This window comes from Apis cerana, linkage group LG1 (assembly GCF_029169275.1).
Source record: "Apis cerana isolate GH-2021 linkage group LG1, AcerK_1.0, whole genome shotgun sequence".
Lineage (NCBI taxonomy): Eukaryota > Metazoa > Arthropoda > Insecta > Hymenoptera > Apidae > Apis > Apis cerana.
This window is the reverse complement of record NC_083852.1, coordinates 25,040,785-25,059,685: the sequence shown is the minus strand read 5'-3', so window position 1 is coordinate 25,059,685 and position 18,901 is coordinate 25,040,785. Positions and strand designations below refer to the sequence as shown.

The following is an 18,901-nucleotide window of genomic DNA, read 5'->3' as shown; positions in this document are numbered from 1 at the left end:
CAGATGTTGATGGTCATGCGCGATCCCATTACGACCGACGTTCACGGTCTAAAGAACGATAGAAACGAGAGAGACGAATGCCAGAACTGCGTACGGAAAGTGTCTCGTGCAATTTGCTCAGGTAAAATTTTTCCCCTCCTCTCTTAATTTTCTCATCTCTGGATGGAACCTTCCCTGCTAACTTTACTAATTTTATTAAAAAAAGAAGAGAAATTCGTAGAAATAAAGGAGCAGGAATAAGAAATTCATGGTAAAAAGAAACACGTAAAGCACGGGGAAATGAAATTTATCCCCCGTCGCTTTATCCTCGAGATAATGCAACAACAAATCTGGACGCTGGATCTGATACGAAGTGACGAGTAGCCGAATTGTCGGGTAATCCTTGTCTGAATTTACGGCGAAAGATGCGTGCGGTCTCGCGACTCCTCTCCGCTCCTCTCCGCTCCTATCTCTTTTTTTAGGGGGATATCGTTCGCGCGATCCTCCCGCAAGATTATCCAGCCCTGTTGGCCGCGTGTTGCCGATCGTTATCGGTCTTCGCCGGAATGCCGCCATGCGTCCCTGGCACAATTTCTACCTTCCGACAAAAGATGGACGCCGTTTTGTCAGCGATAACGTCTACCAACCTCGTCTTTTCTCCTCTCTCGCTCTCCTTCCCTCCTATCGAGCCACAAAATTGTTTAGAATTTGAAATATGGCGTAAATCCTCCCTCGAGGGAGCGGCAGGATTTTCTCTCCGTTCTTTTCTTCAAGGAAACGTGGAAAACGGAGGGAAGAGATCAAGGGACTGTATTTCAAGTCTGGCTTCTCGTGAAGGATATTCTCTGTCGAGATTATAAAATGCACTGTTTATGAAAATTTTATTACTTGGAGAATTGAAAAGCGAATGCATTAAGAAAAGGATTGATACGAAAGATGAGCGTACGAATTGGTTTGATTGATTCTATTTTGAGGATTAAATGAGGATTGAAGATGAGTTTTGAAAAGACGTATTATCGTAACATTTTTAAGCGTGGAAAACTCGAGTGCACTCTCGAAAGCAGATACGTGTTTTCTAGTTTGATAGTGGCGCAGCTTACGTGTCTGCGTTCCGTTTATTTGCAATCAAGTAGCAGAAATATTACTTGTAGCGAATGATTTATTAATTTATTAAGAGAGAGAAAACATGGGAAGAGGGACAATAACGAGTGTTTAAAGATAACTGTCGTTTAAAGATAAATAATTTATTTAGCAATCTCTGTAGCTAAACAAAGGTTCTGTATATAAAGAAAAAAAACTTTACGTCGCATAAATTTTTCCGATACTCAATGTATAGGTTTCAAATGAGAAAAGAAACACGTAGGAAGGAGTATATTACGAAGAAAATATATTTTTATCTGCCATTTTTATTTCTACGCTCTCTAAACTTTATTTATTTTTATTGCGAATTCCTCTACAACTGGTTTTCGCTATTACATTGTTTTTCCATAGCCTCTTCGTTGCGCCTCGAGAAGAATAAAAATAAATTTGCATAATAAAATGCAAATAAAATTGTAGAAAAAAAAAACACACAGCACGTTCGCTCGAATGGATTTAGCCGAATCCCTGTTATTTTTATTCCTCGTTTCAAATTCAAGTTGTAAAATTTCCATCTGACACAAATATTTAAGAAAATTCATTTTGCGCTAAAGGGAAAAGAAAGAACACCCGATATTTATCCCGAGTAATTCGTGCAAAATTTTGTTCAACGATTTACCAAAGTGAAACTCCGTCAAATTGCTACGTGCGAGGGCTATAATACGATTAAATGCATCGATGATGCAAACTGTACTTATCAACTGTAATTACAGTACAATTAACCGTATACGTAAAAGTATAGCTTCCCCGAGTACTTGAACAGTCTCCTTTCCACGAACGAATCCATTCCAGGATACGAATTATCATACACGTGTACGGTTAAATATTTGTTAAAGGGATGTGAATGGAAAATAAAGAAAGAAAAACGTTAGAGGGAATTTCTCGCGGAGAAAGAGACCTCGTGCCTCTTACCTCAAAATCGCGCGCTGACATCTCGCCTAATCACGCACGAAAATCGCACGTACGAAGCCAAGCCTCTTCTCTTATAAAGGTAACCAAGCCAGGCGTTGCAACATCATCGTGTCACCGACGTTTACCTATTCGTGAAACGTGTGTGTACACACGTGTAACGTCGCGTAGCTGTAAATCCGCTTTAACGTTCATCATTCACGATCGACACGCTGGACTCGGGTATCGACACGTGGTTCGATGACGGGGTAACGCGTTCCGACACAAACGTGATGTAAAAGTGACGCTGCTAACGAACCGTTTATCCTTCGTTTTTCTCCTTGATTTAAACCGATTCGAACGACACGGATTGACGGATGCTCTCGGGATCTGGATATATAACTCGACGGCTAAAAAACGTATATTCATCCAAATATTTCGATTAATCCTTCGAAATTTTTAATTTTCTCACGAAAGATCTTTTTCGACGTAAATTAAAGTTAAAGGAAGAATCGGGTATTCGAATTATAACGAAGTGTTTGTTCTATAGACTCACTTTTGACACTCTGACGTTAAATATAATTTAACTAAATTATCGATTGGTTCCATGATATCATAGAGAATGGAGGAGCATCTTTCCATCGAAGATTGGAAACAAAGATTTAAAAAAGGAGTCGCGAGGCGGACTCATAAGCAAGGGGGAAGGTTTGAAAGCGAGGGCTGTCGTTCCAGAATGCGACACCTTCTCGCGTGACCCGAAGACATCGTGATGTAAGAGTAAAAATGTCCGTTCGATCGCTCGGTCGTTCAACTCTCCTTCTCGTTTCTATTCTTTTTCCTCGGCCTCGCAACCGCCCACTCGCCCGAAATTGCACCTTTTCGAGATCGAGGGCGCCTACTCTCCTCTTTTTTTCCTCCGCCTCTGCTTTCTTTCTTTCTCTCTCTCTCTCTCTCTCGTCGTTTCTTCTCTTCGAGCTTCCTCGAGGCGCCACTCCAAGGAGGGAACAGGAAACGGATCGCCGCTCCTAATTTTACGGCACACGGCTGAAATCTTTGAGGTCTGTTCTTCGTTCCAAGCACCGTTATTAGCTCTTTCCGTTGACGATCCTCTCTTTCTCTTGCCTCGTAAATAATGCGCGCCACGCGAGGAGAAGAGGAAAAAAAAGCAGGAAAGAAAGAAAGGAGGAAGAAATCTTGGCAGCCAGACGCGACATTCGTGCCGACAGGTGTTTTCTCGAAGATATTTCGCGATTTGCATTGGGATCGGAACACAAAGAGAGAGAATTTCTTGGTTCGAAGAGAAGGAAAATTTTTGGATTTTCACGAGATCGTTAAAAATATCTGACGAATAACTCGCGAATACGACGTCGTAATACGATATAATATAATTAAATCTCCGTCCACTGTTCGTCCAAGGAGCATTCTTTCGAAAGCGTCCAAGCGTCTTCCCACGCAACGCGTTTCGTACTTATTTGCGCGTCAATCAACAAATAATTGCACTCGTAATTGCAGTCATTTCATCTCGTGCCGCATTAACTCTTCAATTTACTCTCGCTCTCTCTCTACTCTCCTCTCTGTAGCGATTCTCCGTCGCAGAGATCGTGTAACAGAGGCGAGAGATTTTCAAATTTCGATTGAATGTCGGGCAATTGGACTCGAAGAGAGCAAGATTTTTAACCCTCTCGAGGAATCTAATTTACGATCGACACAACGAAAAAGTGAGCAAAGATAAAAGAACGATGATTCAATAGTTGAATAGTGAAGAAATACGGGATTAGTCAGTTCGTTAAAATTACTTGTTCTTTCCATCTATCTAATCAACGCCATCACTTTCATTCGTCCACATTTCGTTTGTCAATCGCAATGAAAAAACCGACAAAGCGTAATCAGTTTTCGTATCATCACAGTAAATCACAAGAGATCTATCTATCGATACTGTCTAAGGCCAAAAAGGGACACTTCTCTTTCCAACCACGTTCAGCGTTCAGCCAACGACGCTCCCTTCTTTTGTTCTTGGTCGACGAAAAAGAAGCGATTGGGGCTCGATCTTCCTTTCTCTTCCAATTATTAATTACGAATTGCGGCAAACCAATTCATCAATTTGCTCAATTTCTCGACGTTTCCCTGCCCGATTTAATGAAAATGTTGGGGACGATTGATGACGGACGCCCGGTTTCTTGATGACGCCGCGCACGGACCCTGTCACCGCGATCAGTCCCGCGTTTCGATGAATTATTAGCTTTAACGCGAGATGCCACGCGTGATCGATCTTGTTGTTGTCGAGATGCTTGAGAACGGGGAAGAGACAGAGATTTGCGTTTGTTCTTTAATGGAGATTGAACGTTGTTAACGTTGGAGGGGTATAAAAGTAAGCTAGTTAAACATTTCGAGGAAAGTACGGCAGTTAGAGACGTTGATTGATCGCTATTTTCTCATTCGAACGATAAATTATAATTTCAACTATTGCTATTTTGCCGATTTCTCTGTTTAGAGGATCGATATAGAGAAATAAGGACGAATGGGATGTCGATCAAAAATTATTTATCGAGTTAGCGGTTGAAGTTTGCACTTGGACGAAGCGAATGTATGCTCTATTTCCGTCTAATTTCCGCTTCATCCAACGAGCCAGCTTAAATTGCTCGTAACTTGGTAAATAATCTTCTATATCTTTGAATATTTTTTTTTTTCGTAATCCATTTTATTTGTGGTTATCTTACATTTGCACTTCATTTAACTGGTTCATCAAATCCATTAGGATCAGATTTTAATAATTATAAAATTTCATTTCATCCATATTTTTCGGTTAAAGATTTACTAGGATTTTATATCATCTTATTTATCTTTATATTTATTAACATTCAATTTCCTTATTTTAGGTGATCCAGATAATTTTAAAATTGCAAATCCAATTTATTATATTATATTATCATAATTATTTATTTCGTAATCCGGTAGGATCAAAATTATAATACGATATATGAAAATATATCACATTAAAACATGTTAAACGATAATTAAGGATGTTATTGGATTATGATTACACGAGTAACACAACTTGTATAATATTCTTCTAATCTGATTATCCTCTTCGTCCTGGTTAAACTTTTTTAATTTCGACAAAATCGAATTCGACGAATCGAGAAATTATAATTTTATTAATACTGGAGGACGTTCGACTCGTTGGAGAATGCGTCCTGGGAAGGGCGAGGTTGTTCTTTTGCGAGAAATAGATCGATCGCAATTTCCTGGCCGCGATGTTAATTAATAGAGCCTGGCCCGTGTCAGCGAATGCAAATAAGATCGAAGAGATCGGCACGATAAGATCTCCACGCTACGTGCAACCCGCGCGACTCTGCTCACCTTACCTGTAAAAATAAAAAAAGAGATCGACACGTGTTGAATTCGTTATTAAGGCATTGTGAGCGCGTGTAAAACCTCGATCGATTTGCTATTTGATATAAGAAAATCAAAAGGTTGGTGATTTCTTTTAATCGATAAACGACATTAAATATTTTTTTTTAAATTCTCACTCCTAGTACCGAGAAGTATTATACTTACTGAGACATTGCAAAATTTCTCTTAAAATTTGTTCTTTTATGCGTATGTGCGTAATTTTTACACTTTGTGTAATGTACGTGCGAAGGCGATAAATAAGAAAGATGGAGTGAATAAATTCGAAGTGTCTGATTTCTGATCTCGGCCGATAAAACGTAAAAATTTATCTTTGGATTCCTTTACGATTGATCTTGAAGTGAACTCGGCAACTCGCAAATCTGGTTTCACCGAGCGCTTCACTTTCACGCAAAACTGACGGAGAGAGAAGCTCGATGAGCTGCACAATCATTTCGCATTCCCGCTACTTTAAAAGCAAATCTGGAACGTGCTGTTATTTTATTTAATACGCGTTCTGGAAAACGTTCGAGCGGAGTTAATAACTAATCGCGAGGCGAACTTTTTCTCCCTCTTTCCTTTTTCTATTCATGTTCTAGCTTGAGAAGATAAATAAAAAAGAAATGTTCCAGCCAGTTTCTTAGGAAACTTTAATCAACCGTTACGTTTCAATTTCGATTATTTTTCATCGGTTCGTTATTGTAATTTTTTTGTTTTTTTCGTTGGAGAAAAATGTGAAAGAATCGTAACAATCTCCTTATATAATTCTGTATTTCAAACTGTAATAACGGAAAGAGGAAAAAATTTAATGGACCATATCGAGGTTAATTATTCGAATTGTCGGGGAAAATGAGAATCGAAATTATACTTTGTTCGTTGTTGATTCGTCACACGTGTGCAACGATTACAGTGTTGCTCGGTCGACCATACAAATAAATTCTTTTCCCACTCACAAGATGACGAGATGTTAAAAAGATTTTCGAATTGGATCATCGTGTTTACTTGGCACATTTGCTATTGATTCCAACGTTACAATTATATTAACAGAGAATCCCACGAATTTTAATTTTTCTTTTTTCTTTTTTCATTCATATGACAAAGAATTAATACATAAATCTAAAATTCTCGTTATCCGATAAAATTAACGAAGATTCATCGAAATGAAAAATCAACGATATTTTGGAAGAAAACGATGCACGAAATTCGGGGAACATGGATCTTATTTCGAAACGAATCGTTCTTTCGCGAAAGAATTCCTCTTGACAGTAAAATATATCGTTCGATAAATAAATAACTTCTCCGAGGTTCCACGGAAATAATAATATTCCGTTCAGAGGGGTTAAAATGAGAGACAGTTTTATCGTTATACGAGCCATCACGAGTTTCCAAAATATTGTTACCACGTGGTGGCCGAATCTCAAAAGTGTAGTACATTTCTGTCTACTAGAAACTTAAAACTCGAGGTGCAACTTGGACCCATAAGAAACGACCCATAAACACGATAACCCGTACATTTTCAACCTGAATTATGTCCCCGAGATAAGTATTTCGACCGTTTTACCATTCCCATATTTCCAATACTCTGCCAACAGAGATATGCTTCTCTTAAAAAAAAAAAAAAAAAAATACGTATATATAAATTTGAAAAACTTAATAATTTATCCATATCGTGGATATTTCCAAAATTCTTCTTCTCAGCGTTTAATTAGATATCGACATCTGGAAGATAATTTATTCGCGGTGAGCGGGGCGGGTTAATTTCGCAGACGCTTTTCAATTCTATCCGACTGCGACTCCCGACAAGGAGAAACTTCGCGTGCAAAAGCCGCGCAAGTATCAAACCGGAGGCCGATGCGGACATTTGAAATATTAATGTACCCCTGCGCATAATTAATTACACTCGGCTCGGCTCGGTGAACCGCGTCTCGTAAAAATAATAAATACCGGTTAAAAATTATCGGCCGTGTCCCGCATAAATATCATCCGTCGGGATAATTCTTTGATTCGTCGAAAGGAGGGGGGGAGGGGACCGTTTTAAACGGTTGATGTCGATGCGGTAATTAAGAGTGAACGAACTTCTGGTAAGCATGCAATTAAGACCGTTAATTGACGTTGCCATTGAACTCGTCAAACGGAGAGACGTCTCTTTTTTGCCCGTTTTACTCAAAGAAATGAAGCAAATGAACAACTCGCTTGATTCAGTTAAATTGTAAGCTGAAATGTAATTCGCCTTAGTTTAATACTCGTGCAACGGAATTTTCATCCGTTTGATATCAGAGGAAAAGTTGAAAGTAGCGTCAAAATGTGATACATTAAAAGTAGTTCTCCATTTCTTCTCTCCTTCTTTTTTTCTTTTCCGTGGAAAGAGAATATGTGACGTCTCTCCATTATCGTTGATACACAGTCATATAACGTGACGTTGTATACTTTCCATACTTCTAAGAGAATTTGGGTTTATTAGTTCAGTGTTTCCATCCAACGAGTCGTAGAAAAAATCATAGAACGAAGCTTGCGCTTCTTCGCCATTAATAATATCTGACGAAGTTTCGAAATGTTCGAAAGAAACAGAAAGAGAGAGAGAGGAAAGAAAAATCTTAATTCTCTCTTATAATTTCGCATTTCCATGGAACGAATGCCATAATTGAAAATATTTATTCATGCTTATGGCCAATTACGTTCCATTGTGAGCACGTGAATGGCGTCCACCCGGAAACTAGCTGAAAAACAACGAAATGACGGGACGAGGCGGTTAAACTGACGATTTACAGCGTGTCTTCTCCCGTGTTCGATGTACAACGCGTCGTAAGTAAAGGCATCGGAGAGTTTGATAGGTGTGCCACGGTTGAAAAGAAGCGGCGATTCATGGCCCAAGGATCACGATTTCTTTTGTCGGTTCCATCCGGATGAAAGGACTGACGACACGATCATCCTTCTCGATCCTGCCTGCATCGCCGTTTCAAACGATCAGAAGCCTACTCTCTTTCTCTTCGATCCACTCCTTTTCTATCTTTAATCCTCGATTTATTAAATTCGATTATTAATTACAATGCAACAGCCTTGAATAGTGTCGATATGACGATTGATCTCTCTTCTCGGAACTCATTAGTCGGCGATAAATTAGACGATCGATCCTCGATGCACGGCAAAGTTCATTCCTCGAATTTTTATTTACGAAAAGCAAAACGCGAGGAGTCCAATCGCGAAATGGCGAATCGCGGAGATCTATATATCGCCGTAAATACGTAATGAAATTATTAATACGTGTCGCGTGCGAATTGAATCGAAACAGTCGTCGAACAAAGCGCCGCGATGATTAATAATCGGGTCACTCGGAGCGATCGTGTTACCTCGTCGCTCGAATCAAAAGAATTTAATTTCTGTCGTTACGATCTGTCGGGTACAATTACTCGTTGCGCGGTTAAGAATCGCGTGCCACGTTCGAGACATTTTTGGAAAAAGGAAAAGTTCGTGGAGCAAGGTTCGAAATATTTGTGAAAGCCAGGCTTCAACGATACCGAGAATAAGATAAAGCAGTTCGTTTGTCGATTTTGTTTGACGGTGCGCTATCGCCCAGATAACAAATTTTACCAATTACTCGATTAGTCACGAAGCTGTTTTCAAGACGATTAGAGAAGTGTGAACATCGGGTCAGCGTGGGAAAAAGTTTCGTGGAAACTATCCACTGGAGGTTATCTGGAACAAAAGATTTATTAAAATTTCACGTATACATGCTCGATATGGAATTACCATAAAATACCATATTCTTTCTTTTTATGTATTTATCATGTTAATAAGTTAACGGTGCCATTTTCGGTATTTCGTCGAATTAGTTCCATCGAGCTATGGTAATTTTAATATTTAGAAAAATCTCGCAGGTGGATTGCGAGTTTTATGCCCAAATAAATATACGTTTCCGGTTGTTCACGCTCGTATTTTATCCGAGTGAATTACGTTGGCGAGACCCTTTATACGAATTAATGGTAAGCACGGTGACATATAGAGATTTATTTAGCATTTAGGTGGTTCAATAGTGTGTGTAGGCCGCTTGATCTCTTCCTGTCGACGATAAATTTATTTGCTAATGGGATTCACGAGGCGAGCTAAACGCGTAAGAATATTACCCTTTCGCTCCACCCTGCGAGAGATTTACATCCACGGATTTTTCGAATTCAGAAATTACCTCCTTCTTTCGCGTCGACGGTACCGTTCCTGGGTCGTTGACCAGGTGCAAAAATAATACACTATTCGTACATTCCAATTCGATGAATTATAATTAAATGTCCCGCAACTGTGCCCAAACATACGATTTATCCTAATACAACGTTACGAAATGTTGATTCGATCGTGTGCAAACTATCCTAGTAGAGAATTCAGATTTTCGTTAAAAGGAAAAGAAATATTCGCGATATTAAGAATACCGAGCATTCTCGGCGAGAACAGAAAGCATCCTCTGTCGAAGCCTAATCCATCCACTCGCGAATTCTAGAACGCTCCCTGTAAGAAAACCATTAATATCGCGCCTCGTTAATCTTGCGGCGAGCGGTGGCTGATTAATCGAACGAACGGTTCGCCGACCGGCCGGCATTAATTATATCCCATGGACAGCTTTTCATTTTCGGCCCGATATTCGCCGCGGGACGCCACTTATACACCGAGTTCACCGGCCACGATAATCGATTTCTCGCGGCCCAGGGACGCACCTGTATCCTTTCTTTAAATCGCCGCTTCCAAAACCCGATTATATATAAATAAATAATCGCCACAACCTTTCGCGACAACACTCATGATTCTATGCCCATATTTTGGTGATTTAGTCAGATGGGATTGAAGGATAAACCGAATAACTTCGTTGATAGTTCCAGAACTAAACTTACGTCCATACTTTAACGATTTAATCAGACGGAATTCAGGGATAAACGAGGAATGGAATGAAAAATAAATCGAGCAACTTCGTTCTTCGATATCTCGAAAAACGTGGTAAGTACGAAAGGAGAGCTGTGAGGATGGCGCTTGTATGCGCGCTCACCCTGACAAATTACCCTCAATAAACACGGGGCTACGTTAAACGCGATACACCGCGTACAAAAGCGGTTTCGAGTCGGCCGATGACAGTGTGCAGCGCACCCGGCCACTTTGAATGCAGGAAATTGACTTTGTCCGCCTTCGAGTGGTCGCGACCGCTTCTTTTCACTGTCAATAGAACACCGTGTGTAAAAACGAGGCAGTACGAACGCGCACGAGGATCGTTACTGCCGCGAGAAAAGCTACGTGTATCGAATCACGTCTCGAGTAATAAACGAGATTTCTCCTCGACGTTTCGTTTTACCCCCCATTTGCATCCCACGTTCGCCAAGTTTTCGAGATCGGTCGGGCAGACGCGTTGATCGACGGGAAGAGGCGTCGAGGACGGTCGGTTAGGGGCGCCATTGTTGGATAATTAACGTGGCAGACAACTGTGGGCAGGCGTCTCGCATCGGTGCGGGTCGCGAAAACTACGCCTCGTTTGGAATTTACGGACGCGCGACACTCGCGTTTACGAGAGTCGCGTTTTCATTGACGCCGCTCATTCATTGGAGGGGCGTCGTTGGTTCGCCGGTCAATGAAACTGTTTTCGCAACAGGCGCTAGACAAACCGTTCCCTGCACACGCGTACGGGCAATTATTTATGCGTTTCGGTTTGGAAGGAGCGGAGGCGGTGCACGTAGGCTCCGTAGGGGAAGAGAATAGATCGTTGTTAATGGTACTTTTTAATGGGCGCGTTTCGGTTTATGATAGCGGAGGATGAATGGCTCGGCTGCGCGCGGCTCAGCCGTGAACGAAGAGAAAACGAAAATCGTGGATGATGTCTTTGTCTGTAGGCAGGATAATTGCCGAGCTTTAAGATTTAAGTATCGTTCGAGCCAGTGCCTCTCAATGGAATCGTCCAACGCGACGGTTTCTAAAAATTTCCATCCGAAGAAGAGCGAAGAGGAGAGCTAAAAGTTAATACAATTTATTTTCCAACGTACGAATTAACGTAATGAAACTTTAATATTTCAATTTGCACCAGTTTGCGCAATTCAATCGATGCCCTGATAGTCGCCTCTCGAGAGCAAATGATCAACGAGTCATTGATTCGATCATCTGAAAAGTTTAAACCGAGGTAAAGATTAAATTCTCGAGCATTTCAGTTACTTTTTACTACGAATATCTCGAGCAAAAGACGGAACGAGTTGCGCGCATCGTTTCGTATGAATGCATGGGAGCGGCGATAGTTAAAGGCGAGTGGGTTTTACGGTAGCCAGAGATGACGCGAATGGTATAACGAAACGATAAAGTATCGCGTTATTCATACATTCGTTTGCTTAGACGATGTCTACGATTTACCTATGATTTATCCAACGATTACCGTCCCAACATTGTCACGAAATCGACTCCTACTGATTTATTCGATCCTGATCGAAAGTTAACCTTTTCCTTTTCGCGTCTTTGTATCCCAATCTTGCTCATCTCACCGGTGAAATCTAAGAAAAAATCAATAACAATAACAATAATAATAACAATACCGCACAAAAACTATCGTCATTTATTACACATTATTACTTGTCCATTGTAGTATCATCTATCCATTCTTCCGTTCAACGACGTTATGTAAATGAGTAGAAAGTTCCGCGAGACTACTGTCAAAAAAATATATACACACCAAAAGTAAGTCTCTCTCTCTCTCTCTCTCTTTCTTTCGAACGAGCCTCTATCGAGAAGCAAAGAAAAAGAAGAAGAAGAAGGAAAAAAGAGGCTGTAAAGCAGCAGAAACTCGATAACATCCGTCATTCCCCGTACTATAGCTAGTTGGACATGGTTGAAACGCGCGTGACGTGATAACGTGGCGTAGCCTGTGGCCCACGATAACTTAATGGACAAACATCGAGTTTCCCGCCAACTCTTCCCATCCTCGAGTTTGGCCCGCCCTAGAGATTATGTCAGGGGTTCCAGGGGAGTTTGGAAGGAGTGGTGTCGGTCACTGCCTCGCACAGATCTTATTTTCTTTCGTTGGTCTACGGATTCTTGAGAGAGAGAGAGAGGAAGGGAGAGAACGGTAGAACAGCAGGAACAAGCCACGGCCACAGGGGCTATTAGTCATAAGGACCACCGTGCGAGGGACCATTCGTGGGCCATCGGCATGTGGCCCATGCCTCCGCTGGATATTTTGTAAACACGTTATCGTGAACACGAAAACGTGGCTCCTCTCTTCCCGGAGGAGCGCTCTTCCGAGGAAGAGGAGGGCTTTTCGAGGCGAATTCGAGAACGCGTGGGCGGCCGCGAGGCTTTTTGGAAAAAGTTTTCGTCCCCCGTCCACTTTTGGCTTTGCTCGTTTAAGCGGGCCATAAATCGCTACGGCCAGGCCACTGACAGCCGGAGAGTAGTCTCGAGAGATGAGTTAGACACCTCCTCTGTTGATATTTTTAACCAACTTGCTGCCGTGTCTTTTTCCACCCGATTTTTCTTCCACGTTTTTTCTTCCCTTAATAAAGAGAATTTTTGATTTTTCTAAAGAAAGGGGAAATTTGATGTCTCTATTCTTTTTTGTGAATAATTTTATAGAAATATTCGATCGAATATTCGAGAGAGAGAGAGAGAGAAGGATGGAACTCGTTGGAATCTTTTCTTCATTTCGTTGGCTGTGCCCGATCGACGCGATCATGAATAGAACAATTTAGCGTAGGACAATGAGCTCGTAACCAGTTAAACGAACCGTAAACGTGAGTCATAGTATCCTCGATCTCTTCTACTACTCCGACGCTATACGGTACAGCGCGGTATATTTTAGTGCCATTAGTATTTTTGATGATTCAGTCGACCGTGTTCCGCGGTAATTCATAGCGCGGGATTTGATGTCATCGCTGTGCTGTTTTTCGTGAAAATAGATTTTATCTTTGCCCCTCCCTCTCTTCGTTTATCACTCTCGCACGGGAGTAATTTAATCGATATTGGAATCATTTGCAATAATTTAAAGATATATCCGCGAATAATTGCTCCATTTTATTATATAATTTTATTATCATTGTTTTTTAAATCGTTTTTACACAGCGTAAAAATGATAAAATTTATATTGGCCGTCGACGTTGTTAATTCCGCGTAATGCGACAAGTGTACAACCTCTTAGCAACCTGTTGAACAAGTTTAATACTACTCGTCCTCTGGTGTTCACAATGTTGCGAGCGCGCACACCACGCTGATGAAATCATTTTTCTTCGAGTTAATCTCAATTCCGAAATATCGTTACTCCGTGATTTAGTCGACGTTGTCACGAGCGCACGTGTACAACGTAAGACACGCTACATCGACGCCAATTTCTATTATGAATTATATTCTCCCTTCGAACAAATCCGATTACACCTTTCCAATGCATAATTGCATAATGAATCGAAATGCAATACACGCTTTATTTAATTCCCCGTAGCGGCTCTACGAGATATAGAATTACTTATGAAAGGATCGCTCGTTTTTATGCTAATCAAGCGATATTGTATCTGTAATTAATAACGAGCAGAGTAAGATCCATTAGCTTTGTTAGCTGCACGAACTACACGTGTATCCGCAATGTGTCTCAGTCTCGTCGAAGTAATTGTAATAAACGAGTGGTTTGAGTATTTCCAGGAATGAAAGAAAGAAAGAGGTTTAACCTTGTCGGGTCGGTAAGAATTGGAAGCTTAAATTTTGCCCTTTTTTTACCAATCATTAATCTCATCCGTTGATCTTTTCAAAATTTCAAATTTCGATTCAAATTAATCCCTCGTTTTGATCCATCGGCATGTTCCATCCGGCGCTCGAATCGCAAATGGCGCGATGCAGCGCCCGTTTCCTTCTGTTTCCGGCACACCGTGTTGGCCGGCGTCGTTTTCGCGTAGGTTTGCGTGGACACGTGCGCCGGCGGAAAGATGGAACAGGGTTATTTCTGTCGTCATCAGTCACTCGTGGCGGGTTCTCGAGCCCCTGGCGCACGGGAGAAAGGGAACAGGCCGGTTTCTGGCGGCGAGACAAAACACAATGCCGCTACCACCAGGATCTGTTCCTTTTCCGCCGCTTTTGCGCAACCGCGCCAACGATATTTAACCATACCTTACACGGAATAAAACATCCTTCCAATTGACCCTTCGTTTTTATTTCGTCCTCCAATTTTAGGCGATCGAAATTATCTTGCAAGTTTTTCTTCTACGATGTTGTCTCTGTAAAATTGCCCATCCTTTATTATTTTTGGAAAGTAAGGACAGAGAAGATGCCAATATTTCTCGTTGACGGAAAATTCTCCTTCGTTTCGCTCGAGATTCTCGAATGTTTCTTTCTTCTCCGCGATTTTTTCTTATAAAATCCTAGTAACTTTACAATCCTCTCTCGTTTCGTCCGCGTTCCAATTAATCGCGAAGCGGTCCGAGAAGATATCGAAGCGCGTCACCATCGGCCAATAATCCGAAAGCTCGATTCGATTTCAATGGCCGCTTCGACGTTCGTATAAACGACACGATCTCGAGATTTCGTCACGCCGAAGATACGGCGGCCAACTACCGAGAGAATCGCGAGGATCGAGGAGGATGATGGGGAGCGTGATCTCCGTTGTCTCGGAGGCATTCGTCGATTATCGTGGATCGCGGTTGCGTTCTCGAGCTACGATTTCATCTCGATACGCGAACAGTCCGTTTCTTTGTGGTGGAACGAAGGAGGTCGAAGAATTCCACGAGGGGACGGGGCTCTCTGCTTTTCAGATAAGATCGAACGAAAGTGGAGGAGGGAGGGGAGGGGGGAGAGACCGTAAGGATGTAGGCGTGACTCCCGTTGACGCGTTGGGAAAAGAGGCAGCCGAGGGGCCAGGAAATCGATCGTTGGATCGCGTGAATCAGCGCGCTCGTTAGAGAGAAAAAGCGGAGATGATTGGGAAATTTAATGGATCTAGATACCAATTGAGTCATACGCGAGTCTTCAAGTCGGGGAATGGAACGTGTGCAAAACGTTTTTACTTAATTAGTTAGTTAGTTAGTTATCATACAAACCGATTTACCGATAATTTTTTGTCTTGAACTTTTCGACACATTTCTTGATGTAGGTTTAAGTTTTTTTTCTTTTTATCCGGAATTCTAAAGTTTAAAAAACTATGCGCAAGTCGAGGGATTCAACGATTTGGATTTTTAAACGACGTTTGAACGTTTACTTGGAATTCTAAATTTTGCGAGATCCAAATGAATAGAATCTTACAAGAAACTTGTATAGATTCAATTTATGTAAGTTAAGATCCATATAATTCTGGATTTTCACGAGCAAAAAGAACTTTTGTTATCGTATATTGATAATCCGCGAATAATAAATATTTTTCCGAATTTCAAAAAAACGAAGATTCGTACATTCTTCTGTGGGTGAACTCCTGAATCAGAGCATTTGCATTTCAAAGCCACTCGGTCCACTCTCCGACTCCTCCTCGCCAATACGCGCGATGGCCATTGCATAATTTACACTCGGCACAATCATTGACCAGCTATCTGAAAAATCTTTGATACCACGTAATGCTCCAAGAAATCCATAATTCGTGTCTTTCTAGGTTCACTTTAAATTAAACGTCGACTTAAATCACAGAGATCGATCTCCGTTCAAAAAAAATACGAAAATTAAACAGTTGATACAATTTAATGCGATAATACGGATTCTGGAACGCATAATTTCTTTCCAATGATAAACAATTTAATTAACAAGAAATATAGATATGAAATAATTGCCGAAATCTAAAATCCAAAGACGATGATGTTGACGGAATGTTAAAAGAATCATGGGAGGCCAAAGATACGAATCACAGTTAAATCTGTCGTAACTTTACAACTTTACAATTTTCTCATCGCACGTGTACCTTCTGCTAGAAAATTTTCGCGGAGGAATTAGGTTTCATCCGATGATTGGCGGCGACACGATCGGCCGTCACGTTTCTTCGACACGGCACAGACTCTCGCGTGTCGATTACGCACGTTTAACCTGCCTCGGGTGTGCACGATGAACCTGTTCGCCGATCCACCTTCGTCGCTCGTTCGTGTGCGACTGGTTCCGTGCTGCGAGCTCTGTCAAAACCTGTCCATGTGTAAGTACTCAACTTATCCCGAGGAAACAACCGAACCGATGGATCGACCGTTTCTCAACGTCGAGTTCTACACCGTGTGTTTTCCCTCTCCTCCTAGAATTTTACCTTCGACCATGATTGTACCTATGATTGCGTCTAGTTGCTTATTGAGCCTAGCTAGGAGAATTCGACTGTTATCGAACTAATGTTTTACATTTTTTTCATCTTTAAAAATTGCCTGTTCCATTCGAAATAAGTATCGAAAGTGGAACGAACTCGTTAGCAAGAATTTTACGTTTAATTGTACGATGTGTCTATTGAGTCCAGGTAGGAGAATTCCACTGTTATCAAACTAGTGTTTTATGTTTTTTTTTGAAGTATCGAAAGTGAAACAAACTCGCTGACAAGAATTTTACGTTCGATGATTGTATATCTAGATGCCTATCGAACCCAGATTCAACGAAAGTTCAATTGTTATTAAACTAATGTTATATTTTTCCTTTTTTTTCTCTCTCTCTCTTGAAAAAATCGTTGTCGTTCGAAGTAAGTAAGGAATATTTTTAAAATCGAAACGAAAGTTGGATTGTTCCGTCAACGATAATTATTCAATGATCGTCCTTTTCGAATTTTTTACTTATGCACTTCAATCCCGACTAATTTGTTTCCTGTTATTTCCAATTTGCAGGGCATTCCGCGCTATACGGAATGAACAGAAGTCTAAAAAGTGGCGGGATATTTCCGTCGACGTTCAACGTGGCCGCGAAGGCGGATATTTTCGTGAACGCGACCTGCGGCGAGGAAGGGCCGGAAACCTTCTGCAAACCTTCCGAATCGTCGAGGTGCGGGGTGTGCGACGCGAGGAGCCCGGATCCCGGCAAGAGGCACAACATCAGCAACATACTCGACTCGAGCCCTGGAAAGTGGTGGCAGAGCCCCACCCTGGCCAGGGGAGATCGCTACGAGTACGTCACTATAGTTCTCGACCTGAAACAGGTACGTCGTACGAAAAGAAGTGTTCGCTTCTCCAATCAAATCTCTGCATTCTCTCCTTCGTTCCACCGAAAGAAACCCGTTCGAAAGATGTGAGAAAAGCGGATCGTGAGAAAACCGCGTTTTATTCAAACTTATTCAAAGAGGTCGAACGATTTATCCACCCCCCCTCTCTCTCTCTCTTCCAGCTCGAAACTCGAGCGGCCTTTACGTTAAAGGGTCGCCTTGTAGGTGTGTCGGCGACAGGTCCCTTTCCGTCCCTTCCGAAAAAATCGTAAAGTCGCTTTTCCCCCCGCTCGTTAGCCCTCGTTTCTCGCATTGTGCCCTCCGACTCCTCTCTTTATTTACGAATTTATGCCCTTGCAAGCAAGGAATGGAAGAGGGAGTAAGGAAAAAAGGAGATAGATGGATAGAAGGGAGGACTAGAGGAGAGACCGTGGGTACTTTCTGGCCCCTTTCTCGGAATTTCGCGTGCAGCGAGCGAAGCAAAGGTGTATGTATATATATATATATATATACATACCTGGGGACCCCGAGAGCAAATTGGCGGGCGAAAAACGTTTTAACGAGCGGCGCAAACCTTCTCCTCCTCTGTTTGGTAATAAGGACGATGAGGGGAGAAGAATCGAGAAAGTGAGAATCAAAGGAACGTTCTTCTTGAGAAGAAAAAGGAGGATTTTTTTCCTTTTCTTTTTATACGTATTCGAAATAAGAGTTAAAATTAATGGAGGAGGTGATAGTTACGTTTACGAATTTTCGAACATGCTCGGAATGTGTGGAACGTATGCGCGATTCGGAGAATAGAATTTATAGCGCGACTATTAAGATACAATGTTAACGAAACGAAAGATATTCTCGAGATCGTTAGCAAGCTGGCGTCGAGTTCCAGTTGGAGTGGTCGAGGCGGTCTTTGCGATGATGCGTCCCGCTTCCGCGATAATGGTCACACAAGAGTCGGATTCTCTTATGCAAATTAGAATAGTACGGATTTTTCCTTGTGATTTGAACGATCGTTTGTTGCGAGTGCGTGGTTAAATAATGAACGAATAATTATCGACAACTATCGTTACATTAAATACGAGGATAAAAATTGAATAATCGGAATAATGGACACGTCAAGCTAGACGAAATCTTGGCGTGTAATTAGTGGCCTCTAATTGGATATCGATTGCCAAAGTTAATCCCTCCACGGAGAAGAGATATCTTTGAAACTGTGAAAGCTGATTTCTCGGTATAATAATTAATCTATATGCTTCGTTAACGAGTGGTTTTAATATATTTCTAGTAAAATCATATTTGTTATTGATATAGTTGCAAGAAGTATTGGATCAATGAACGATGCTTCGACTGTTCTTTTTTTTTCAATTAATCGTGAAAATTATAATGAAAAATGGGTACGATAGATGGGAATGATAAAAATTATTTATTGGAGATATAAGTAAC

The 18,901-nt window shown here is 41.3% G+C and overlaps 1 protein-coding gene across 3 annotated transcripts in view; it reads left to right on the top strand.

The window, feature by feature from the left end:
- LOC108002067 (laminin subunit alpha-1) overlaps window positions 1–18,901 on the top strand; it is a 146,119-nt gene that overhangs the window by 12,942 nt on the left and 114,276 nt on the right. For 2 of the 3 annotated variants that reach the window (XM_028668864.2, XM_062087070.1), the window contains exon 2: window positions 17,154–17,461. The exons of the other annotated variant lie outside the window; for it this stretch is intronic. In XM_028668864.2, the coding sequence (XP_028524665.2) occupies window positions 17,154–17,461 (308 nt within the window). The remainder of the gene's footprint in view (window positions 1–17,153; window positions 17,462–18,901) is intronic. 3 annotated transcript variants of the gene reach the window in all.